The 25415-nt window shown below is 33.3% G+C and overlaps 1 protein-coding gene and 1 pseudogene across 1 annotated transcript in view; one reads left to right on the top strand and one right to left on the bottom strand.

Annotated features, from left to right (window-relative positions):
* LOC141495412 (guanine nucleotide-binding protein subunit alpha-14) overlaps positions 1-25415 on the bottom strand; it is a 408685-nt gene that overhangs the window by 153067 nt on the left and 230203 nt on the right. Inside the window, exon 2 of the mRNA XM_074196702.1 lies at positions 4102-4286. Within this exon, the coding sequence (XP_074052803.1) occupies positions 4102-4286 (185 nt within the window). The remainder of the gene's footprint in view (positions 1-4101; positions 4287-25415) is intronic.
* Positions 10418-10815, top strand: LOC141494742 (large ribosomal subunit protein P1 pseudogene; annotated as a pseudogene).

The following is a 25415-nucleotide window of genomic DNA, read 5'->3' as shown; positions in this document are numbered from 1 at the left end:
CCCTGAAGAGATCATGCAAGAGATCATCACTTGTACAAAAATATTCATAGTAGCTCTGTTTGTGTTGACAAAGAAATAGAAATTGAGTGAATGACCATCAATTGGGGAATGGTTGAACAAATTGTGGTATATGTACATTATGGAACACTGTTGCTTTATTAGAAACCAGGAGGGATGAAAACTCAGAGAAGCCTGGAAGGATTTGCATGAACTGATGCTAAGCAAAATGAGCTGAACCAGAAGAACATTGTACACCCTACCAGCAACATGGAGGTGATGATCACCCTTAATTGACTTGCTCATTTCATCAGTGCAACACTCAGGGATAATTTTAGGTATCTTCGATGGAGAATACCATCTGTATCCAAAGAAAGAATTGTGGAGTTTAAACAAAGACCATTACCTTTAATTTTTTTAAAGAAGTTATCTTATTATGTAATTTTGCTGTCTCTTATATTCTTTTTCCTGTAGGATATGGTTTTTCTCTCAATACAATCAATTTTGACCAATGTATATCATGGAAACAATGTAAAGACTATCAGATTGCTTACACTGGTGGGGGGGAGCGAGATTAGTGGAAAAATTGTAAAATTCCATAAAAAATGTTTTTAAAATAATTTTTTTTAAAATGAAAACAAGAATTTAAGCTCCTTGAAAACAAGGACTTTCTGGTTTTTTTAAAAAAAATATTTCTACCCCTAGAGCCCAGCAAGTTCCTATCACAGTGATAAATACTTTTCTTTCATGGTCATATGAAGAATTAGAATACTTTGAGATAGAAGAGAATGCATATAAATTTTTGATTTTTCTTTGTTTTTCAATCTTGAACATAGCAAATGCAAATAAACATTCCATACATATTGTAGAACAGAAGGTGGGGCTTGCATAGAATACCTCAAATTGCTATTATGTATTACTTGCTTTTTTTCATTATAGAATTAATTTCATTACATATAATTTGCAGACCTGCTTGTTGAGTTAGTTGTTTATAGTCTTTTTTGTTTGTATTTTATTTTCATTGTTCATGAAATTCAAAAGATATACCTTTATTTTGATAAATAATTCTTATCCTTTTCTTTTTAAAGGAAAACAATGAGTTTATGGGGATGCCTTTTTGTTGATACCCACTTTCAAGTTATTATATAGGTCAGCAATATGCTTTATTGCTCTGAAATAGTTTTAAATACATGAAATATTATCAGTATTTCTTAACCCTCTCTCATTCCCATATCAATCAGTTGCCAAGTCATTTCTTTCACAACTCTTCTAAATGTTCTCTTCTCTCCTGTGGCATTGTCACCATCCTGGGGTGGAGCAGTCTTCATCCCCACAAGCCAAGAGTATTCTCTCACCACTCTAATTCATCTTCCATTGAACTACAAAAGTAAATTTTCCTAAAGTACAAGTTCAACTAAATTAATCCCCTATTCAGTCAACTCCAGTTGATTAATTCCAGCATTAAACATAAAATCCTCTGTATCAGCTTTTAAAGTCTTCTCATAACCTCCCTTCTAGTATGTCGAGTCTTCTCACACCTGACTCTCCATCATTTTCTCTGTGATTTAATGACATAGGACTCTTGTTGTTCCCATAAGATACTCCTTTCTTTTGACTCAGGATATTTTTGTTGGCTGTTCCCCATTAGTGGGATGTTCTCTGTCTTCATCTCTAAAACCCGTAGCATTTTACAAAGGAGAAGCATTAACAGACAAGTAAATAAGAAATAAATATTTGGTTACAATTTTTTTCTTGTTGGAGTTAATGTGTATCTAGGCCATCATTTTTCCTGTCTCTACCCATCTTTCCCAGTTTGTCATATTTTCTATTATGCTTCATTTTATAAAAATTGTATATTTACAGTATTATTCAAGTACATGAACATAGCATAATGTTTTATCATACTGTTAGAAATTTTCTGTTATTTTGCTATTACACATAAAACAGCTATTGATATATTTTTTAAAAAGCATCCTGGCTTTCTTCAAATTTCAACTAACATAGCACTTGGAATAAGAAATCTTTTTCTACTCTTCTATAATCATAGTACCTTCCTTCTAAGATTATTTCCAGTTTGTCCTCCATATAACTTTATTTGTGTGTCTGTATATATATATATATATATATATATATATATATATATATATTATATATATATATGTATATATATAATATATATATAGTGTGTGTGTCTGTGTGTATGTGTGTATGTATATATATATAGTGTGTGTGTCTGTGTGTATGTGTGTGTATATATTATATATATATATATATATAATATATATATATATATATATATATATATATATATATAGAGAGAGAGAGAGAGAGAGAGAGAGTGTTTTATGTTATTTCTCCCATCTGATTTAATAACTTTCATGTCTTTCCAGGTTTTTCTGAAGTCCATTGATTCATGATTTCTTACAGTACTTCAGCACATTCATATTCCATAGTTTGTTCAGTCATTCCCCCACCTGATGGCAACCCCTAAATTTCTGATTTTTTGCCACTACAAAGAAAGCAAAATCATGCTGTCTTATACAACAGTGGGTTTGTATTTATTTTCTTCAGAAGAGATCTTTATCTTCAAACGAATCCTCCAGGTCAAATAAAAACCATCCCAGTCACAACAGACTGATTTATGGTGCTCTTAATGAAGAGAGAAACAACTAACCTAAAAGTTCTGATGCATCGAATGTCTGTTGTCTAGAAGTAATGTAATTTAAAAGAAATATGGAAATACACATTTACAATGAATTATCTTAATGATGTCTCAGGACCCATTCTGTAAGGTCCTTTCTTATTATGAGATTCTTCAGTCAATAATTAAAATTTGTTGGATTGAATTCAATATAAATTCTTTTAGTCCAGAATTAATAAAAGAAACAATACCTAGCATTTTTATTGCACTTTAGAAGTAGTATTATGATTTGATCCTAACAACAACCCTGTGTGAAGGAGGTGATATCATTTTTTTCCTAACTTGCAATGAGAAAACTGAGATTTAGAGAAGTCAAAAGATATATTCAGGGTCAAAAAGATAATCAGCAATTGAGGTGGAATTCGAATTCAGGTCTTCCTGACTTTGTCCATTGTACCACCTCCCTCTTTGAAAAAGAATGTCACAGTCAAGTACCCTCAATTTCAATAAATTCTGACTTCTAGATTCTTAGGGAAGCTAGTATCTCACATCACCTCTCCCCGAACTTGTTTTTCTCCTCTAGTACTCTAAAACTGTTTATACCTTTGCCTGATACCTGTGATCTAAAATAGTTTTGTATTTCAAATAACTTAATGATAAGAAAGCAAATTCTGACTAAAATGCATTATTTTATTACAAAGAGTTGACAGCTGAGATATCAATACAATCATCATAAACTATCACTTAGTTCTAAGATATCCTTTCTTCCTCTCCCCTTCTCACAAAAAGGGTTCCTTTATCAGATCAGCTATATGGCACATATGGCATGATGTCTACTCCCAAATCATATACATGGATTTATTCAATGTGTATCACAAAACAGTAGCATAAAAACTTCATAAGAATCAGAATTCTTCTTCTTTTTTTTAGGTTTTTGCAAGGCAAATGGGGTTAAGTGGCTTGCCCAAGGCCACACAGCTAGGTAATTATTAAGTGTCTGAGACCGGATTTGAACCCAGGTACTCCTGACTCCAAGGCCGGTGCTTTATCCACTATGCCACCTAGCCACCCCAAGAATCAGAATTCTTAAACAGCCTTTTTATCTACAAAAACTCATTCTTCTAACAAGGTTCACTGATGTCAGAAAAACTGTTCAAGTCAAGGTATTAGTCATTCTGTAATCTAGGAAAATCAGTTACATCACACCAACCATGGCTGTCTATCTTATTGTGGTCTTTATAATAATAACCAAGTGGAACCAACTACATTTATATGATCAGAGCTGGCAAAGAGAATCAAAATTGCCATTAGAGTATATTATAAACATCACAAGTTTGAAAACTTTTTTCCAGCATATTATAAGAACAGTATAAATTTTTATGTTTGGTATATATATACAACCAAAGATTAAAACATATCTATGTCGTAGTTAATTAAAGGCAAACATCTCTAATCCTGCTTACCTTGTTCTGCTCAGATATATACTGTATATGTAAAGTGTCCATGGCTCTGATCATCGCTTGCATAGCTGTAAATATATTTTGATAAACTAGTTTTGTGAAGCCTTTTCTGTCTTCATCTGAGTAACCAGATCCATGAATAATCCTCATTTGTTTGATAAAGGTGCTTTTCCCACTCTCACCAGTGCCTTAAAAATAAAAAAAGTAAAAAACACAGTCAAATCAAGTTTCCAAAATCATGCAAGTCCTAAAAGAACATATATAAAACTTCTCATTTTTGTCTTGTAATATTCTACATATCTGATAAAAAAAAGTTTTATAGATTCTTGTAGTGCTAGCTACCTTAGGAACTTTTCATTGGTTTCATTAAGTCCTTGCTTCATTAGCTCTCCTTCCAATAACAATAATAATAATAATAATAATAATAATAATAATAATAATAATAATAATAGTATTTATATGGTACTTCAAGCTTTGCAAAGCACTTACAAATATTTAATCATTTGATTCTCACAGAACCCTGCGAGATAGTTATTATCTTTATCTCCATTTTACAGCTAAGGAAACTGAGACAGGCAATAGTTAAGTGACTTGTCTGAACCCAAATTTAAACTCAGATCTTCTTGATTCCAGGGACAGAACTCTATCCATTGTACTACTTAGCTGCTTCTTGCATCTTTCTCTATTAACTTGAATGTCTCCTACACTGTTCCTTTTTTGTCTACAAACATGCTGTCTTTTTCCTGTTAAAAAAAACCCCAACAAAACTCTAGATTGACGACTCCCTAGGTTATTGTTTGTATTCTCTCCCTGTCTTTTTTCTTCCTTCTCTCTCGCCACCCCTTTACTTCACTATCCATCTTTTAGAGTCTGCTTCCTCACCACCTAATTTTCAACTCTTTGTAACCTCTGCCATTCTAAAGAAAAAAATTCTCTTAAAGGTTATTAATGAATCCATAAAGGCAAAATTCTATAAGCTTTCTGCAACTTTTTTGCTTTATTTGATATCGTTCACTACTTCCTTGAAATTCTTCCCTTTGTGTCTGTGATATTGCATCCTTATGACTATTCCTTTATCCCTTGCTACTCTTATTATTGCTTTTCTTATGATTTCTTCCTCTTCCTACTCCCTAAATGGCAACATTCTCAGTATTCTAATGTTGGTCCTCCTTTTTTTCACTCTCTACCATGCTCTTAAGTAGTAATCTCATCTAGTTCCATAGTTTCAACTATCGCCTCTGTACATGTGACACTCAAATTCTTAGCTCTGGCTATAAGTGATTTTATTTATTCATCTAATTTATATTTTCTATATGTCTTCTAGAGAAATGTTTTAACATAGTCTACCTCAAAGTCAACTAATAATTTCCCTCAACTCCTATATCCATTCTCTCTGCCATATGGCCTCAAAACTTATGTTCTTTTTGTTGTTTTAATATTTTAGTTTTTTGGATTACAATATGAAAAGAATTTTAACCATTTTTTTTTACAATTTTGAGTTCCAAATTCTCTCCCACCTTTCCTCCCCACTGAAAAGGCAAGCAAATTGATAAAGGTCATACATATGCAGTCATGCAAAGCACATTTCCATATCAATCATATTGTGAAAGAAAACACAGACAAGAAGAATAAAGAAAGCAAAAAGCCCAGGATACTTGGATCTACATTCATATTCCATCTGATATTTTCCTGAAGGTTGATAGCGTTTTTCATCTTAAGGCCTTCAAAAAATGTCTTGGATCTTTGCATTGCTGAGAATAGCTAAGTCATTCTCTCAGCTGACCACTGTATAATATTGCTATTACTGTATTTAATGTTCTCCTGGTTCTGTTCACTACTTTGCATTAGTTCATGTCTTTTCAAATATTTCTGAATGCATCGTACTCATAATTTCTTATGTTTTTGCTTTTTTTTTTTTTTTTTTTGGTAAAGCAATGGGGTTAGGTGGCTTGCCCAAGATCACACAGCTAGGTAATTATTAAATGTCTCAGGTTGGATTTGAACTCAGGTCCTCCTCACTCCAGGACCCAGTGCTCTATCCACTGCCCCACCTAGCTGTCCCAATTTACAATTCTTTTTAAAGATATAGCAATTCTACTTCCCCAGTAATCTTTATTCTTTGTCTTTCCCCCAAAAACTTTGTACTTCTCTTATTGCATTTTCACTTTCTCCCTTGTATTATAGTTATTTGTGTGTCTTATCTTTTGTTAGACTATATATATATAGACTGTAAGAACAGGAGTCTTATCCCAGTTTTCTTTTATATCCAAGAGCAACTAGAGTTAGAACCTTAAGCCTAATAGGAATGCAAAGATATTTATGTGAATGAATCAAAGGAAGTTTATCAATAAAATAAAAGGTTTCCATTTAGCATAACCATATATATTCTAATAGAGGGAATAAGCCTATATAGGATTATAAACTATACTTTAGAGACTAATTCAACATTATATGCACAAGGAAAAACATTAAAAAGGAAAAGAAAGTATAATCTCTTAATGTGATCATTTTGGATAGCCAAACTATATATTCTACCTGTGTTATACTTCCCTTTCTTTTAAAAAACTCCTTTCCTTGTCTTCCCTTTGAGATAATCCCTATAAGATTATTTCCAATTTATCCTGCATATATCCTGTTGTTACATAACTATTAACAAGTTGCTTCCCTCTTTGGATTGTGAACTTCTTGAGAGCAGGGAGTTTTCTTTTTGTCTTGCTTTGCATCCCCAGTGCTTCGCATTAATCTTGGTAACAGTAGGAGCTTAACAAATGCTTATTGACCAATTTATTTCATTTTGTACAGTAAAGGGTGAAAAAAAATCAGAGCCTTAAGATAACCATCAGCCGGGTTTTATATCTTTAAAATTATTCATGATATTTGTTTTTACATTACTGTTCTTTTCCAATAACCCCGCTGCCACCATAGAAACCTTTACAGAAGAATGAAAATTTTTGGAGGACAGGAATAGATTTTTATTTTGATTTTGTCTTCCCAGTAGCACAGTCTTGTATACAGTACACACTCAATAACTATTTATTGAGTTAGAAGAGAAAATTAAGCAAAACAAACTGATAGATATGAAGCATATGGCACCCACATCACTGATGCTCTAGGATCTTAATGGGTCTCTGTTTCCCAGTGATTCCTGCTCATTTGCTAACCTGTCAGACTCTTTATAGCAATTACACTTAGGCCTAAGTAATATCTAAGACAAAAGTCATAGTGACATGGCACTTATGCCCATGAGGGTTAAGTAGAACTTAGCAATATTTCCCATTTGTTGCTGGGATTCTACAAAACTATAATCACCCTAAAATTACAATGGTATGCAACTACAGCAATGTACAAGAAATTAAGACCCTAGAGATTACTGGCAAATAGAAAAGTGAAGAGGGAGAAAGAAATGGATTCAAATTCTGATTTACTCACTTTGGACCACTAAGTAAGTCACATTTTCTCAGACTTTTATTTCCCCATTAGCAAAAGGTTAGATAATAGAATCGAATATTTGACAAAATCTAGAAAAATGACTTAGAGAAGTTAAAATCTGAACTGCCTTTTGAAGAAAACTAAGTATTCTAATACTTGGTGGCAAGAACGGACTGCATTCCAGACAATAGCAAATCTTCAGGAAAAAAGGTACCACTACAAAAGCAATTATCAAGTGTTCCTAGGGAAGATGCATGTCATACTACTTAAACAGGAATGTTAATAAAATAGTCAAAGTTTTTTTTCTGGTCCTTTGTGGTATGTCCCATGACCTCAGTTATTATGACAGGAACCCTCTTCAGTCCAATTCTGTACTTTCTAAGGCTAACTAAAATGAACTGTAAATGGATGATCATGGGAAAACACTCCAATGCAGCTAGACATTCTAGTTCTCTGCTGAACAAATGCACTTTAATGAGATGTCTTGATTAGCTCCTAGTGACAAGGACTGAGACAAGAAAACATACTCTTGTGAATCAAAAGAATGTCTCTATTATGATCTCAGTATGTACTGAGAGGTAGAATAGAATGCAGAGAGTTCACATTAGCAACCCCAAGATTGGATTGTATTTGACTGAGTTGGAAAACAGTGTCACTTATTCTTATTTGGGTCTCTGTTGGGATTTTTTCTCAGAGTTTTCTACCTAGAGTTTTAAAATGAAAAGGGAAAAGGGATTTTTCTCTCTTCCCCTCAGCAATGGCTACAAAGAACATTCAGGTGGAATTCAGGTGCATTTTTATAGATGAATCTGACTCCTTGCTGCTTTTTTTCTTTCCTGGAGTTTTCTTTGAGGGGAAATGGATTTTCCAGTCCCATCAATTATCTTGTGAGTTTGAGCATTAAAAAGATACTATATTGAGTAAGAGTTACTCAGTGAGAAGTGATTAGCTTAAGAGCATGCTTCTCTGACAAGAGCACCATTTGGATACTATTGGGACTACAGTAGATCAAAAAGAGAGGGAAGGACATATATATATATATATATATATACATATATATATGTATATATATGTATATATATATATATGGAACAGTAATATTTACAACAAAACATTTTTGTGATGGTAAAGAAGAAAAAGGAAAAAAATAGATGCAATCATTTGAGGAATGACTGAACAAACAGACTTGTATGAAATGATGCAGAGTGAAGCAAACAGAATCAGGAAGGCAATTTATATGACAACTACAAAAATATGAAGAAAAGCAACTATGCAAGACTTAAGAATTCTGATACAGTTTTTAAAAAACAAATCCTCACCTTATTATCAAGATAGGGGTTTCTGTATCAGATCCTCTTTCCTTGTTTTGGGAGAAATCTTGACAGAAGTCCTAGCTAAGCTTTATTTTAAGTACTTCCTCAGAAATTAAGGTTAAGGGGAACAATTCCAAGGTTAAGAGAACTCTAACCCTTTCCCAGAATGAATTTGGGTCCATGTGAGAGCAGGGTCAAGCTTCATATGGGAGAGTAAGGTCTTCCTGCTTCCAAATCCAGGAATCTATCCATCATGGATGATAATCTTTAAATGGACAATTAATTTGTACTGAGAGATATCCTGTCCAGGACTAAGGTACAAATACAGTTCCAGTGTATTCTTCCCACAATCAGATCACATTTGAAATATGAGTCCAGAGAAGGAAAAGCAGGGGAAAACCAAGAAGGGTCTTGAGAATAAGGAACCAATGACAGTAAAGAGAGAAAAGTGGTAGGAATTCTCCCTATTCTCTGTATTAGCCCCACAGCTGCTTGAGTTTTTGGGGAAGAGGGGACAAAAAAGGCAAGTCTAATAGATTCTCCCTGCACTGATTCCTGAAAGTCTCTTCTCAGTGGTTTTTGGGAAGGAAAGACCAAGAGAAAGCTAGAAAGGACAATCCTATTGGAATTTCTTTCCCTAACCAGCTGCTCCATGGATCTAAATGGGAAGAGGAGGGGACTGAGGATATGAGCTATTAATCAATGGAAATTGTTACTGCTATAGTCTATTCATAAGTATGAATATGTACATATTCATTCTAAGTTGTTAATGCACTTTTAAGATTTTCCTTTTGGTTATGGTTTTTCAGGTAGTCTAATGCCTTAATTTATTTATCCTTGTTCTGTTTTCCAGGTCAATTTTTTTCTGCTATTAGATTCCTTGCACTTCAGTATTTTCATTCTTTTGACTTAGTTTTAATTTTTCTTGTTGTCTCATGGAGTCATGTGCTTCTATTTTTTGCATTTTTTTAAATTAATGAATTTGCCTAATTTTAATAAGGAAGGAAACTAGATCCTCCTAAAAGATATTATAGACAATAAAATGATTTCAATACTGAATATGTATGCACCCAATGCAATAGCATCCAAATTCTTAGAGGAGAAGCTGAAAGAACTACAGGAAGACATAGACAGCAAAACTCTACTGGTAGGAGAAGTCATCCTCTCACTCTCAGAGTTAGATAAATCTAATCATAAAATAAATGAGAAAGAAGTTAAGGAGGTAAATAGATTGTTAGAAAATCTAGATATGATAGACATATAGAAAAAATTAAATGGGGATAGAAAGGAATACACTTTTTTTCCTGCAGTACATGGCACTTACACAAAAATTGACCTTGTACTAGGGCATAAAAACCAAATGATCAACTGCAGAAAGGCAGAAATAGTGAATACATCTTTCTCACATCATAATGCAATAAAAGTCATATGTAATATTGGGCCAGGGAGATATCGACCCAAAACTAATTGGAAACTAAATAACCTCATTTTAAAGAATGAATGGCCCTCTCCTCAGTTGTCTGTAAGGTGCTTGGTTCTTCTTCAGAAGCTAAGGCTGTGTTGAAGTGACCCCACTTCAGCCGGCAGCTAGCACCACTACAAACAACTCTCCTCCATTCCCCGAAATGGCCATCTCCGAGCTCGCCTGCATCTACTCCGCCCTCATCCTTCACGACGACAAAGTTACGGACACGGAAGATAAAATTAATGCCCTCATTAAAGCAGCATGTGTGAATGTTGGACAATTCTGGCCTGGATTATTTGCAAAGGCTCTGTCTAATGTCAGTATTGGAAGTCTCATCTGCAATGTAGGAGTTGGTGGACCTGCCCCAGCAGTTGGTAGTGCTGCCCCTGCTGGAGGTGCTGCTCCTGCTAGTGCAGCTGCCCCAGCTGAGGAGAAGAAGAAAGAAGAAGCAAAAAAAGAAGAATCCAAGGAGTCTGATGATGACATGGGTTTTGGTCTGTTTGACTAAATATTTTTTATAACAGTAAATAAAGGGCTTAATTCAAATAAAAAAAGAATGAATGGATCAAATAACAAATTATAGAAAGAATTAATTATTTCATCCTAGATAACTACACAATAAAATGAAACAATGAAACAACACAATAAAATCTATGGGTTTCACTCAAAGCAGCTGTTAGGGGATATATTATATCTTTAAATGCTTACATGAATAAATTAGAGAAAGAGGAAATCAATGAACTAAATATGCAACTAAAAATTAGAGAAAGAAATACCAAATTAGAAATTTTAAAAGTTAAAGGAGAAATTAATAAAAATTGAAAGCAAGAAAACTATTGCACAAATAAAACCAAGAGTTGGTTTTATGAAAAAAAACAATAAAATTTCATTAAAAAAGAAAGAAGAAAATCAAATTACTAGTATCATAAATGAAAAATGTGAACTCACCACCAATGAAGAGAAAATTAAAGTAATCATTTGGAATTATTTTGCCCAACTCTATGCCAATAAATTTGACAATCTAAGTGAAATGGATGGATATTTATAAAAAATATAAGTTGCCCAGGTTAAAAAATTAGAGAAAGAACACATTAAAAACCCCCAATTAAATTCCAAATTAGAAATTCTAAAAATTAAAGGAGAAATTAATAAAATCAAAAGCAAAAATATTATTGAATTAATAAATAAAACTAAGAGTTGGTTTTATGAAAAAACCAATAAAATTGAAAAACCTCTGGTCAATTTAATTAAAAAAAGAAGAAAACCAAATTGCTAGTATCATAAATTAAAAAGGAGAACTCACCTCTTCCTGAGGAGGAAATTAAAGTAATAATTCAGAATTATTTTGCCCAACTCTATGCCAATATATTTGCGAAGTGGACAAATATTTACAAAGATATAAGTTGCCCAGGTTAAATGAACAGGGGATCAAATACCTAAACAACTTTATCTCAGAAAAAGAAATTCAATGAGCCATCATTGAACTCCCTAAGAAAAAAATTTCCAGGGACTGATGGATTCACAAGTAAATTCTATCAAATATTTAAGGAAAAATTGGTTCCAATCGTATATAAACTCTTTGGAAAAATAGGGAAAGACAGAACTCTGCCTAACTCTTTCTATGACACCACTATGGTGCTGATACCTAAACCAAGAAGTGTTAAAACAGAGAAAGAAAATTCTAGACCTATCTCCATGATGAATATAGATGCAAAAATCTTAAATAAAATCTTAGCAAAATGATTACAACAAGTTTTCACTAAGATAATATATTATGATCAAGGAGGTTTTATCCCAGGAATGCAGGGTTGGTACAATATTAGGAAAACTGTTAGTAATCATATATTAATCAATAGATGCTGAAAAAAGATTTTGACAAAAAACATGCACCCATTCCTACTAAAAACACTAGAGAGCATAGGAATAAATGGACTATTTCTTAGAATAATAAGCAGTATCTATCTGAAACCATAAACAAGGATTATATTCAAGGGTGATAGGCTAGAGGCATTCTCAATATGATCAGGGGTGAAACAATGATGCCTATTATCACCACTACTATTCAATATTGTATTAGAAATTTTAGCTTCAGCAATACGAGAAGAAAAAGAAATTGAAGGAATTAGAATTGGGAAAGAAGAGACAAAACCTCACTCTTTGCAGATGAGATGACATGATGGTACACCTAGAGAATCCCCCCAAATCATCTAAAAACTACTGGAAACAATTAGCAACTTTAGCAAATTTACAGGATATAAAATGAACCCTCACAAATCCTTAACTTTTCCATATGTGATTAGCCAGATACAGCAGGAAAAGCTAGAAAGAGAAATTCCATTCAAAGTAACCTCAGACAATATAAAATACCTGGGAGTCTATTTGCCAAGGCAGACTCAGAAACTTTTTGAAAACAATTACAAATCACTTCTCACACAAATTAAATCAGATTTAAAGAACTGGGCAAACATCAACTGCTCATGGATAGATCGAGTTAATATAATAAAAATGAAAATTGTACCAAAACTGAACTACCTGTTTAGTGCCCTGCCAATCAAAATTCTAAAAAAACTACTTTAATGAGTTAGAAAAAGTGGTAAGTAAATTCATATGGAGAAATAAAAAGTCAAGAATTTCCAGGGATTCAATGGAAAAAAAAAGTGCAAAAAAGGTAGTTTAGCCCTACCAGATATAAAATTATAAAGCATCAGTCATCAAAACTTTCTAATATTGGCTAAGAAACAGCGTGGTGGACCAGTAGAATAGACTAGGTAAAATAGCCAGAAATGATTAAAGTAATCTGTTGTTTGATAAACCTGAAGAGTCCAGCTATTGGGATAAAAATTCTCTCTCTTCGATTAAACAATGAAAATTGGAAGTTAGTATGGAACAAACTTAGATTAGATCAACACTTCACACACTATACCAAGATAAGATCCAAATGGATACAGGATTTATATAAAAACATATTATAAGCATTCTATAAGATCAAGGAGTAGTTTACCTGTCGGATTTATGGAAAAGGAAGCAGTTTATGACTAAGGAAGAGATGGAGAACATCATTAAAAACAAACGAGATGATTTTGATTACATTAAATAAAAAGCATTTGCACAGACAAAAGCAATGTAATCAAGATCAAACGAAATGTAGTAAACTGAGAAACAATCTTTACAACTAGTATTTGTGACAAAGGACTCATTTCTGAAATATACAGAAAACTGAGTCAAATTTTTTAAAAAAGAAGCCATTTCCCCAAATGACAAATGGTCAAAGGATAAGCAAAGGCAATTTATAGATGAGGAAATCAAAATGATCCATAGTCATATGAAAAATTGCTCTAAGTCATTATTTATTAGAGAAATGAAAATTAAAGCATCTCTGAGGAACCACCTCACACCTATCAGACTGTTCAATATGACAAGAAAGCACAATGTTCAATGTTGGAAGGGATGTGGGAAATGGGACACTAATACATTGTTGGTGGAGCTGTGAACTCATCCAACCTTTCTGGAGAGCAATTTGAAATTACACCCAAAGGGCAACAAAAATGTGCACCCCCTTTGACCAAGCAATATCACTACTGGGTTTATACCCTGAAGAGATTATGAAAAAGGGTAAAATCATCACTTTTACAAAAAGATTCATAGCAGCCCTCTTTGTGGTGACAAAGAATTGGAAATCAAGTAAATGTCCATCAATTGGGGAATGGCTTAATAAATTGTGGTATATGTATGTCATGGAACACAATTGTTATATTAGAAACCAGGAGGGATGGGAATTGAGGGAAGCCTGGAAAGATTTGCATGAACTGATGCTGAGCTAGATGAGCAGAACCAGAAAAACACTGTACACCCTAACAGCAGCATGGGGGTGATGATCCATCTTGATGGACTTGCTCATTCCATCAATGCAACAATCAGGGACAATTTGGAGCTGTCTGTGATGGAGAATACCATCTATATCCAGAGAAAAAATTGTGGTGTTTGAACAAAGACCAAAGACTTTCAATTTAGAAAAAAAAAACGGTTATCTTATTATGTAATTCTGCTATCTCTTATACTTTATTTTTCATCCTTAAAGATATGAATTCTCTCTCAACATATTCAATTTGGATCAATGTATACCATGGACACAATGTATAGACTGGCATATTGCCTTCTGTGGGTGGGTTGGGGGGAGGGAAGCAAGATTAGGGGAAATGTTGTAAAACTCCAAATAATCAAAATATTTATTTATTTATTTGTTTGTTTATTTATTTATTTATTTGTGTTAGCTAGTGGGGTTAAGTGGCTTGCCCAAGGCCACACAGCTATGTAATTATTAAATGTCAGATGTCGGATTTGAACTCAGGTACTCTTGACTACAGGGCTGATGCTGTATGCATTGTGCCACCTAGCCACCCCAAAACAAATAAAATTAAATCTTTGAAAAAATTTTCTACCTAATTTTAGAAAATTAGCACTAATTTTAGAAAATTAGCATTAATTTTCAGATAGTTTGTTGCCTAGGCAAGAATATGTACTTTTTGTGCCAACTAGTTACCTTTCTGTCTTCCATAACTCTCATTTCTCATTCCAGTTATAAAGTAATTTGAAAACATTTTTTAAAAAAACTTTTGTTTTATCTCTTCCATGAATTTTAGCTGAATTTGCACCTAAGTCATGCCTTTCTTTGATACTTTGTTCATCACTATTTATAGAAGATATCTCTTCTGATTTTTTTGTCTTGAGTGAACTAGTCATCACAATAGCCTTCTAGGTTGAATTATTTTTGTTGTTATTCTCTAATTCTTCCAGCCTGCTTCCTGACTTTGGATTTTATGTCAAGACTAAATTCCATGATTATTTGGAAGGGAGAGGAAGGGGATGATTAGGTAGTTCCTGCTGTTTTCTTGGGGTATTAAGTGTTACATTATTCTAGGGTCTCAAGAATAGCTCAGACTGGGACCTGAAAACTTTCTGATCCAGAACAAAATGGCCTGAATTCTGCAAATTCCTGATCTGGGTTTGGATCAATACACTTGTAGGGTTGCTGGATTCAACCAGTGTCAGCTAACTAGGAAGCACTGTTGATTTTAAAGCAACAAAACTATAGAACTCCCTTTGGTCTGACATTCTTGCCATAGTTATTCCTCTGTAGACTCTCCTGGAAGTTGGAACTGAAACTTTGTTCTGCTTCAAGTGTCTGAACCACATTGTTGCTATTCTACACTTACTCCTTGCCGGATGCAGAGTTTATAACCCTGACTACTCTTCATCCTGGAATACTACCCATAAGTGTGGATGCCCTCCTTAGTCTATCCCAAACTTGTCACTTGAGAGTGCAAGAAAGATGCTAGTTGGTCAATTAAAACATTTCTTTCCTGGAAGAACTTACAGTCTAATAGAATTTGTCCCTATTACTATACCCTAGGCTCCTCTGTGCTGAATTTAGGACCACTTGTCCTGGGACACAGTCTCTCTTTGTACTCAATAAAATACATTTCTAGCCAGACTCCATCATTAGTGTCTGCAGAGCTGAGTTGGAAAAATGACTTGTGAATTTTTTTCCTCTTGGATTTCTTATTTAAAAGTCAGTCTGGTACATTTTCTAGATAATTTTGGAAAAGTTGAGTATATTGTTTGGGGTGGGGTGAGGAACTCCCTAAACTATTTTCTGCTATTTCCATCATCTTGTTCTGCCTTAATGAGTCTATTTTGAAAGCTTCCTAGGCTGTTCTCAGTCCACAACGGCTATCCCTTTTATTTGTAATGGCAGGAACCAGAATGGTATCAAACAAGGGATCAATTAAATCCAAGTCTAGGTCCAGTGTTTCCATACCTGCTTTAAATAGTAAGTCATTGTTAGAAAACTGGTATGCTTTAAATAATTCATTCAATGAATATATGCAAATAGATCTTAGTTTAAAAACTTGTTACCTTAAACTTTTGTATTCAATTTGATACCATAATTTTATGTGTTTGGTTTTGGTTTTTAATAGAAACCATAATATTCTATTTCTGATCTCTATAATTAAAGATTCTTTGATTTTCTTACTCACAAAACAAACTTGCCAGTGTTATCTGTTCTATAACAACCACAAATATAGGCACAAAGGACTCTGTAATTAATTCTAACCAAGGGAAAAGCTACTTGTAATATGTGGAGTAAAATGACAAAAAGACAAATTTTAGTCTTATCTTTAAACACAAATATGAATGAGAAATTTATAGAAATAATCTAAAAGAATCATTTTTTCAAGGATATCTGGCTATCTGAAAGTTCAAGGAGGAAAATAAACAACAACACTTTTTTTCACAAGAAAAGTGATGGTCTGCCATAATGGTGTCAAACTCAATCAGAAACATATTACTAAATTGTATGATAGGATCCCTGTAGAACACATACTGACTTAGAAGCATATGCTTTATTTTTATGTGTGTTTGCATATACATCACCACATTAAAACTGGACAGGAATTACATTTTAATCTGGATTGGGTTTCATTAGGGACTGTTGTAAGCTGCATGTATCTGGCCAGTCACATGTTTGACACACCTCTGGTGTGCATTCTCTGGTGTGCCAAATTCTCATTTTGAATAAAAATAAAATTGTTTTCTTTTTTTTTGGCTTCATGTCTAAAAGAAAACCATATAAAAGCAAAAATGTCTTCAGATTTTAAAAAGCTTAGTGTACATCTGAAGTATGTTGAAATCTACATCAAGCAAGGCAGAATTTATTGGCTATATTTTAATTTTTGGTATATGTGCTATATATATATATATATATATGTATATATATATACATATATATATATATATGATATAATTTAAGATTTCCCTTCTTTCCTATTAACCCCATCCCAGTGAAATTCTAGTCTTAAAGAATAGAGGGTTCAATTATCATTTAAGTTATCTATTTGATCATCAAATCTAGTATTTTTTTTCTCAGTATTCACCATTCTATATCTCCTTGTAGATCTGAAATTGTCACTAAGGGTTAAAATTTGGAAACAATCTTGTTTTATTCTTCTGCACCCTTTTACTCTAGAATCATATTGCTTTTTCCTTTGAATTTTCTCTTTTATTTTCCAATTCTTATTTCCATTACCTAAGTTCAGGCCCTTCTTACATCAAGCTTAAGCACATAAAATGCCCTCTAAAGAATATTCCTCCTACTCAGTACCCTCCACTTCAATTCATTTTACTAATGTGGCTATCAAAATTATTTTATTATTTATCGAAGTACTGATCCATGACTAGGATATAACTAAAACCTGATCAAAATTAGTATAAAACTAGAAAATGTTTTAAAAGATATGTATAACATAATCAACTCCAACCTGACTAAAGTTATTGATATGAAAAATGAAGTATATAGATGAAAGAAAGGGTAGGTGATGATTGCAAATAATCTGCAATCATGAAATCAAAAGAACCTTCCAAAATATTTCTTATCATAGTCAAAGGCTACACAGGGTTTACAGTATGGAGTAGTTTGTAAAATTTCAGAAAGAAGAATGTTTGAAGATTATACACAAAGTTTCCTCTTAAAACAAAAAAGAAACAATGAAAGATAAAACCAGGTTTTAAAAAACCCAAACATCTTGATGAGAGATGCCATCAAGCAAAATCATCTTGAAGATATTAAGTATAAAAACAAAAGGGTAACAAATAGACAATAAATGAAAAATACTTTTAAAGTTTTTTTAAAGAAATGTTTTTTACCATAAAAAAAAATGGCAGCCCCCACACTGGAACTCTAAAACCATAGTGCTGGTTGTGCTTATAGAGAAGGTAAAAATGGCACTTTTGAGAACAAAGATGGGAAAAGTAATGAGATTAGACTAAATCTACATTGGAGGTTATCCAATTGGGAGATGTTAAGAGACCAACTGACAAGGTTACCTAAAGAAGTTAAAGCTCACAGACCTTATTTATACAAAATAAAGACTACAGAGAACAACAATCATTGATCTAGATACCAATTTTTCATCAAGATAAAATGACTGAGAATCAGCTACTCACATATCAAAGGTCATCCTTGATGGGTATTACATGAAACAGGAAGGCATGTTAAAGCAATATTCTTCAGTAGATTGCATTTTTTATTTCATACTATTATTTGAAAGATGCAGAGAATATAAACAAGATCTCATTGGCTTACTTCCCTGTATTATCAAGTATGACTGTACATGAAAGCATTTTACAAATTTGAATGCCTTATTATAAATGCTAGTAATTATTATTAATCACAGCATTGACTAGAAAAAAATCACTTGATATGAAGAAATAGATTTGATAAAACAAAAAGAACAGTTTGATAGAATAAATAGTACCTATGAAACTATATTCTTATGAGGAATCTCTTATGCATTTATCAAAACCATACATGATCTTAAAGATGTAGCAGAGATAACCTTGTTTGACAGTCCTCTGATCCTTAATCTCCAGCAAGACATGAATAAAGAAAAAATATTTGCAGTAATAATTTTCTCTGATAGACTTCTTTCATTTCTAAGATACATAAGTAACTGATTCAAATTAGATATAATTAAAGCAGTTTCCTATTGATAAATTAGTAGTTCTCATGGAAAGAAAACCAGACTATAGCTATATTAAAAAATACTCTAAATCACTATTGGATTAATGCACACTAATATTTTCTAAGCATTCAAGGAACACCCATATCAGTGAGATAAAAGATCAGGGTTTGGACACTTCAGGAGAAACAAATTCTCCAAACCAGGACATATGCCTTAATACTAATTCCCCACCCCAAGGGTTAAGGCAGAGAGGTGAGTAGATCATGAAGGTTGAACTGAGAATCATATTTAAAGGGAGAATAGCAAAACATCAAAAGGAAGAGAGGAAGAAAAAAAGGTTAAGAAACTCCACTTGACAACTACAACAATGTTTAGACCCCTCAGATTCATGTTATGGAAATATTCCTATCACTGGTTCATGATGATTAAATTCCTGTTTCCTGAGCATTCTGAAGAACAAAATATTAACTCTGTACTTCTTGTGACCTTAAAGCCAACTCTAGTCTCCTCCTCCCCCAGCCCCCCCATTAAAAAACAATAAAAATATTTAACTCAATTGAATTCAACTCAAGCATTTATAAATTGCTTGTTTGGAACAAAACACCACATATGGAAGTACTTGGGGACATAAAGAAACAAGATGTAGGTTTGAATCCTGAAGAAGGTCATATTCTACTGTGACATGTAAACATATAGGATGTGATTCATAATTTAAATAAATTGTTAACAGCTAGAGGGGTCAAATTAAGTTAAACAAAGGAATCTGAATTGAGCTTTGAGAAAAATTAAAGATTCTAAGAAGAGGTGAGGAGGAAATGCATTTCAAGCTTGGAGGAGGGAGGAGATAAGATTTATTTATAGGTTTAATAAAATGAAGTCAGATACTCATTATCACTCTTTTTTTTAGGAATCTTAAACTCCATCTAATTTCCTCACTAAGATTTTGAAGGTGCATCTTCTTTGCTAACTGTCTCAGGGTAGCATACACACACACACACACACACACACACACACACACACACACACACACACAAATGTATTTTTGCCGCCTGTTAGGAAAAAGCATAAATCATACTAGTCCTGATTTGATATGTATTAAGTGGCTTTGCTGTGCAGGAGAACACTGTGGTCTTAGTGTGTGTGGTAAAATTGTGTAGTAAAACACAATTCTAAAAAAATCTCTTTTTAAACAATTTTTTTTTCTCCTGGATGGCAGTAGTTGATACAGCCTCTAAAATTCTTACTAAGAACATCAGGCTTTAAAGAATTATTATTTGGGGACTCAAAGTAATTGGAATTCCTACACAGGGAAACACAAGAGGTAAAAATATGTGAAGAAGTTTTAAAATGAAAACCCTAAAATTCCATTTGTCTTCTGAGAAAGCTTATAGTTTCAAAGGAATATTGAAAGAGCACTTCATAGCAGAAATTATCATCAGAATATAGAAGAATACTGCAAGAAAAACAAATTCTTTTCTATTAAGAGATCAAGGTTGCTTAAAAGGAGGAGCTAGATTAAAGTTCAACTCAAAAGCTGTATAATTGAACATAATATCATTGGACACTTTGAAAGATACTTTTTATTTCATAGTTGGAGTTGTTTTAATGCCCCAAACAACACTAATTGCTCTGTTTATTTCTGAAGACATCTGGAAAGAGCTATTGCATTTTTATATCTCCAGTTCCTTTTCTAAGTTATATGGCTTAAAGAATAAAGAGCACTTCATTGGAAGACAAGAGATCTGGCTTTCTACTGCCACTTAGAAGAAGCCATTTTCTTGGAAATAAACAAATATTGTCACTGATCATGGCAAGTTAGCGAAATCTAGGGAATGTAGGGAAAGTTAAAAGCCTGGGTTAAAAACTGCCTATGCATTCAAAGAAATAGCACCATTTGTTTGTTCATTCTCTTTCTCTGTTTCTCTGTCTCTCAAAAATATATACCCAAATGTGTGTGGGTATTTATAGGGATATAGCTGTTATTAAATCATTTTAGTTATGTCTTTTTGTGACCCCTATTTGGAGTTTTCTTGGTAAAGATACTGGAGTAGTTTGCCACTTTTTTCTCCAGTTCATTTTTGATATGAGGAAAGTGAGTCAAAGAAGGCTAAATGACTTACTTGGAGTCATACACCAGTAAGTATCTGAGGCCAGACTTGAACTCACAGAGAGGAGTCTTCCTGATTCCAGGTTTGGCATGCTATCTACCACTCTATCCATTGTGCTACCTAGCTGACTAAGGTTCTGTAATATAGGGAATATCTGAAAAGGACTCCCTCCACAAACTTGAACCATCAAGTCCTAGAATTAATAGATAAGTCCTAGAGAGAGTCATGAGAACCACAACGAGGTCAATTGACTCATTCAGGAACACAGAATTAAGAATCATTTGAATTCTAGTCTCTCAGATTCAAAAATGCATCATGATATTCTGCATACCATGTTTTCTTTACATTGAAAATAATAGCAAATTATTTTTCATTTGATCTTTTGAATTCATCCTTTTCAAAGATTATACAGTTTGGCTGCCCTCCTAATTTCCTCTGTCTAGCCAAGAGATAAGAGATTGGGCGTGAACTGTGGTATGAAATTTCTAGATTTGTTATGTGAGCCCCTTGAAATGAGAGAATTGTTTATTGAGAAGGAAACTTTTGTTTTTAAACTCTTGTTTTTAGAAACAAGATCCCTAATAGTTTGAGGTGAACTAAATGTAAAGTGAAAGGGATGAACTAAATGATCTTTCAAGCTTCTCTAATAAAAAAGACATATTTCACCATTTTGCACATATTTGCAGTATGAAGGTTTCTAAATCAAGTCTCTTTCCACTCTTGGTTTTAAGCTAATTTTTCAGCTTTATTCCTACATGAAATGTATTCCCCATGGAATTTTTTGTTTGCCATTTTCATAATGCATGTTTATTTTTATTTGTGTCACTTAAAGTCTCCTTTCTTTCTCGAGTCAATCCCACTTGCCAAGGCCCTCCCCCCATATTATCAATGCCATCTGTAACAGCTGTACTCTACAAACAGAAATAAACCTTACTGTTTATTACCTTAAGAAAATTATTTGATTCTAGACAATATAAGACAAAAGGTGACACTGTTACCAAAGCTGCCTCAGGAAAAAAGAGAGAAACAAGAACTGAGCACTGCTTTGGTGTGAAGAGAGAACAAGAGGATTTAAATGATATGGGCCAATAAAATATTTGAAACTTTGTAAAGATTCCTGAAATAATAGAGAAGTATTGTCAAGAATACTTCTGTATTAATGTGGTGTGATATTTTAAAGCAAAAAAAAATATCCTTCTACAATAGGCATCATTCACTAAACCTTTCCTAAAAGGTTGTGGGTTTTTTTCTTTATTCTGCAATCCAGTTTCCCACACAGAAAAATAAAAAAAAAAACTAGTGAAGAAAGAAAAACAATGAAAAAATATGATATAGATGCTATGAGGAAAAAGTTCTTATTTTCACAAACCCATGAACATGAAAGGAATTTAATTGTCAAACAGGGGAAATAAACCATCTACTTCCTGCTTGGTATGTTCTATCAATTTCTATAGCCCCTGTTTTGGAACATCAGGGTCTATTCTCCTCTTGATACTAGGGAGAGAAAAAGAAAAGATTGTCATTAAATATTAGTAATAGTACTCTTCTTCTTGAAAGTACTTTGCATTATTTCACATATACTTTTTATTTTCTCTCCCCACCCCATTCCAACACCCTGTCAAGAATATAGGCTTCTTAAGGTCAGAGACTTTTTCCAGCACTTATTTGCCTTACCCAGAATTAAGCACTCAATAAATGAATTGGATTTAAGCAAACTTCAATTATACCCTAACTTATTCTTCTGTATTTCAGTCTGATGAAATACAACTTGCACCAGATTTAAAATCAGAGGAAATGGAATCAAATTCTACTTCTTACTCTTACTATCTGTTTGACTTCAGGCAAATAATTTAACCTGTTTTAGAACTCATTTTTTAAATATGTAAAGCGAAAGAATGGAGCCGGTTGAACCAGAAACCCTCTTAAGTTCCAAGTAGTTTTATTTGAGGGTCAGAAACCAGGTAGGAAGTCAAGAACTGGGGCAGGGGGGCAGTTGGATGGAACAGTAGATAGAGCACTGGTCTTGGAGTCAGGAGTACCTGAGTTCAAATCTGACCTCAGACACTTAATAATTTCCTAGCAGTGTGACCTTGGGCAAGTCACTTAACCCCATTGCCTTTAGAATTTTTTTTTGCAAGGCAAATGGGGTTAGGTGGCTTGTCCAAGGCCATACAGCTAGGTGATTATTATGTGTCTGAGACTGGATTTGAACTCAGGTACTCCTGACTTCTGGGCCAGTACTCTACCCACTACACCACCTAGCTGCCCCATCCCCATTGCCTTTAATAAATAAAAAAATTTTAAAAAAAGAACTGGGGCAGGGAAGGGATAGGGTAATCTAATAAATATACCCCCTTATTTATTATTGATTTAGAACTGGAAGGGACCTCGGAACTCATCTAGACTAACCATCCTTCTTTCCATGTTTAACAAGTGAGGAAACTGAGACTACCAGAAATAGTTTCTGATCTGGATTTTGAACCCAGGTCTTTTAAGCCAATGTTCTTCCCAGTTTTCTAAACTGCTTCGTCTCTTGGGAAAGTGTTTTTACATAGTCACCTAAGTGTTTTTTTCCTTAAATTTCTATATACACTGAAATCTAAAGAAAGAGAAATTCCAGGAAATGTTGATATCCAGACTATTGGCATCAAATCCATCTTCACTAATTAGGTATATATATATATATATTATATATATATTATATATATTATATATATATTATATATATTTTAAATATATAAATATATAGTATATTACCAATGAAGACAATATTTGCTAAACAAAACAGCATAACCAAGATCATATTGAGCTTAACCTTCTATAGAAAATATTTTTAAAAGATTCTAAAAGCAAATTATCCTCTATATGTTAAATGAGAAGCAAGATAGTAGATAGCAGGAGGAATTATAGTCCAACTCCTCCATCACAATCCCCAGTATTTTTAGAAAATACAAAAGATTGAGAAAGTCAAGGGAAAAAAAACATTCTTTTTCCCTGTCTAGGTTGGTCAAAAGAATTCAACAGAAAGGTAAATTACACACATTGGCAATGGGTTTGGCAAAGAGCACATTGCACAGAGATTTTAAGTGACCAGGAATTAAATGAGGACCAGGGCAAGAAAATTGCCTGAATGTTCTCAAACTTGTACAAGCTACAGGAGCAGGTGCTAATCGGCAGCTGTGCCACTTAGTCACAGAAGCAAGGTTTACTTAGAAGGGGATGGGTGCCTAAAAGTAGTACTCTAGGGTAAAAAGTGGTCATGAGACCTAGACTATGTGCTGAACTAGGAAAAAGTTCAGAAACAAATCATAGTTGCATGTAACTGATAGAAAAACAAGAGGGGATTACCTCCAACTCATTCTGAAGTCTGGAATAACCAAGTTAAGTTAAAATTTCTGACCAAAGAGAAGCCTAAAGTTCTATCACTGTAAATCCTCAGACCTTTCCAGCTGGCTAATAGTGAATTAGTGCAGGAACAAATTAGAAGAACTTCCAACCAGAGAAAAACCTACAGGTACGTTGCTCAAATACAAACCCAGAATAGAATTTAAAGAGCATAGAAAAGAAGTCATCACTAGGATAATACATTATGATCCAATAGGATTTATTCCAGGAATGCAGGGTTGGTTCAATATTAGGAAAACTGTTAGTATACTCAATTATATCAACAGCAAACCTATCAGAAATCATATGATCATATCAATAGATGCTGAAAAAGCTTTTGACAAAATACAGCATCCATTCCTATTAAAAACAATAGAGAGTGTAGGAATAAATGGGCTGTTCCTTAAAATAATTAGCAATATCTATCTGGAAACCATCAACAAGCATTATATTCAATGGGGAGAGGCTAGACGCATTCCCAATAAGATCAGGGGTGAAACAAGGGTGCCCATTATCACCACTACTATTCAATACTGTATTAGAAATGTTAGCATCAGCAATTAGAGAAGAAAAAGAAATTGAAGGAATTAGAATTGGGAAGGAAGAGACAAAACTCTCACTCTTTGCAGATGACATGATGGTCTACCTAGAGAATCCCAAGAAATCATCTAAAAAACTACTGGAAACAAGTAGCAATTTTAGGAAAGTTGCAGGTTATAAAATAAACCCTCATAAATCCTCAACTTTTCTATATATGTCTAGCAAGAAACAGCAGGAAGAGCTAGAAAGAGAAATCCCATTCAAAGTAACCTCAGACAATATAAAATATTTGGGAGTCTATTTGCCAAGACAGAATCAGAATCTTTTTGAAAACAATTATAAAACACTTCTCATACAAATTAAATTAAATTTAAATAACTGGGCAAATATCAACTGCTCATGGATAGGTAGAGCTAATATAATAAAAATGACAATTCTACCAAAACTAAACTATCTGTTTAGTGCCCTACCAATCAAAATCCCAAAAAATTACTTTAACAAGTTAGAAAAAATTGTAAGTAAATTCATATAGAGAAATAAAAAGTCAAGAATTGCC

The sequence above is a fragment of the Macrotis lagotis genome, chromosome 8, assembly GCF_037893015.1.
Source record: "Macrotis lagotis isolate mMagLag1 chromosome 8, bilby.v1.9.chrom.fasta, whole genome shotgun sequence".
Lineage (NCBI taxonomy): Eukaryota > Metazoa > Chordata > Mammalia > Peramelemorphia > Peramelidae > Macrotis > Macrotis lagotis.
Note: the sequence above shows the minus strand (reverse complement) of the source record. Positions and strands in the feature narration are given on the sequence as shown.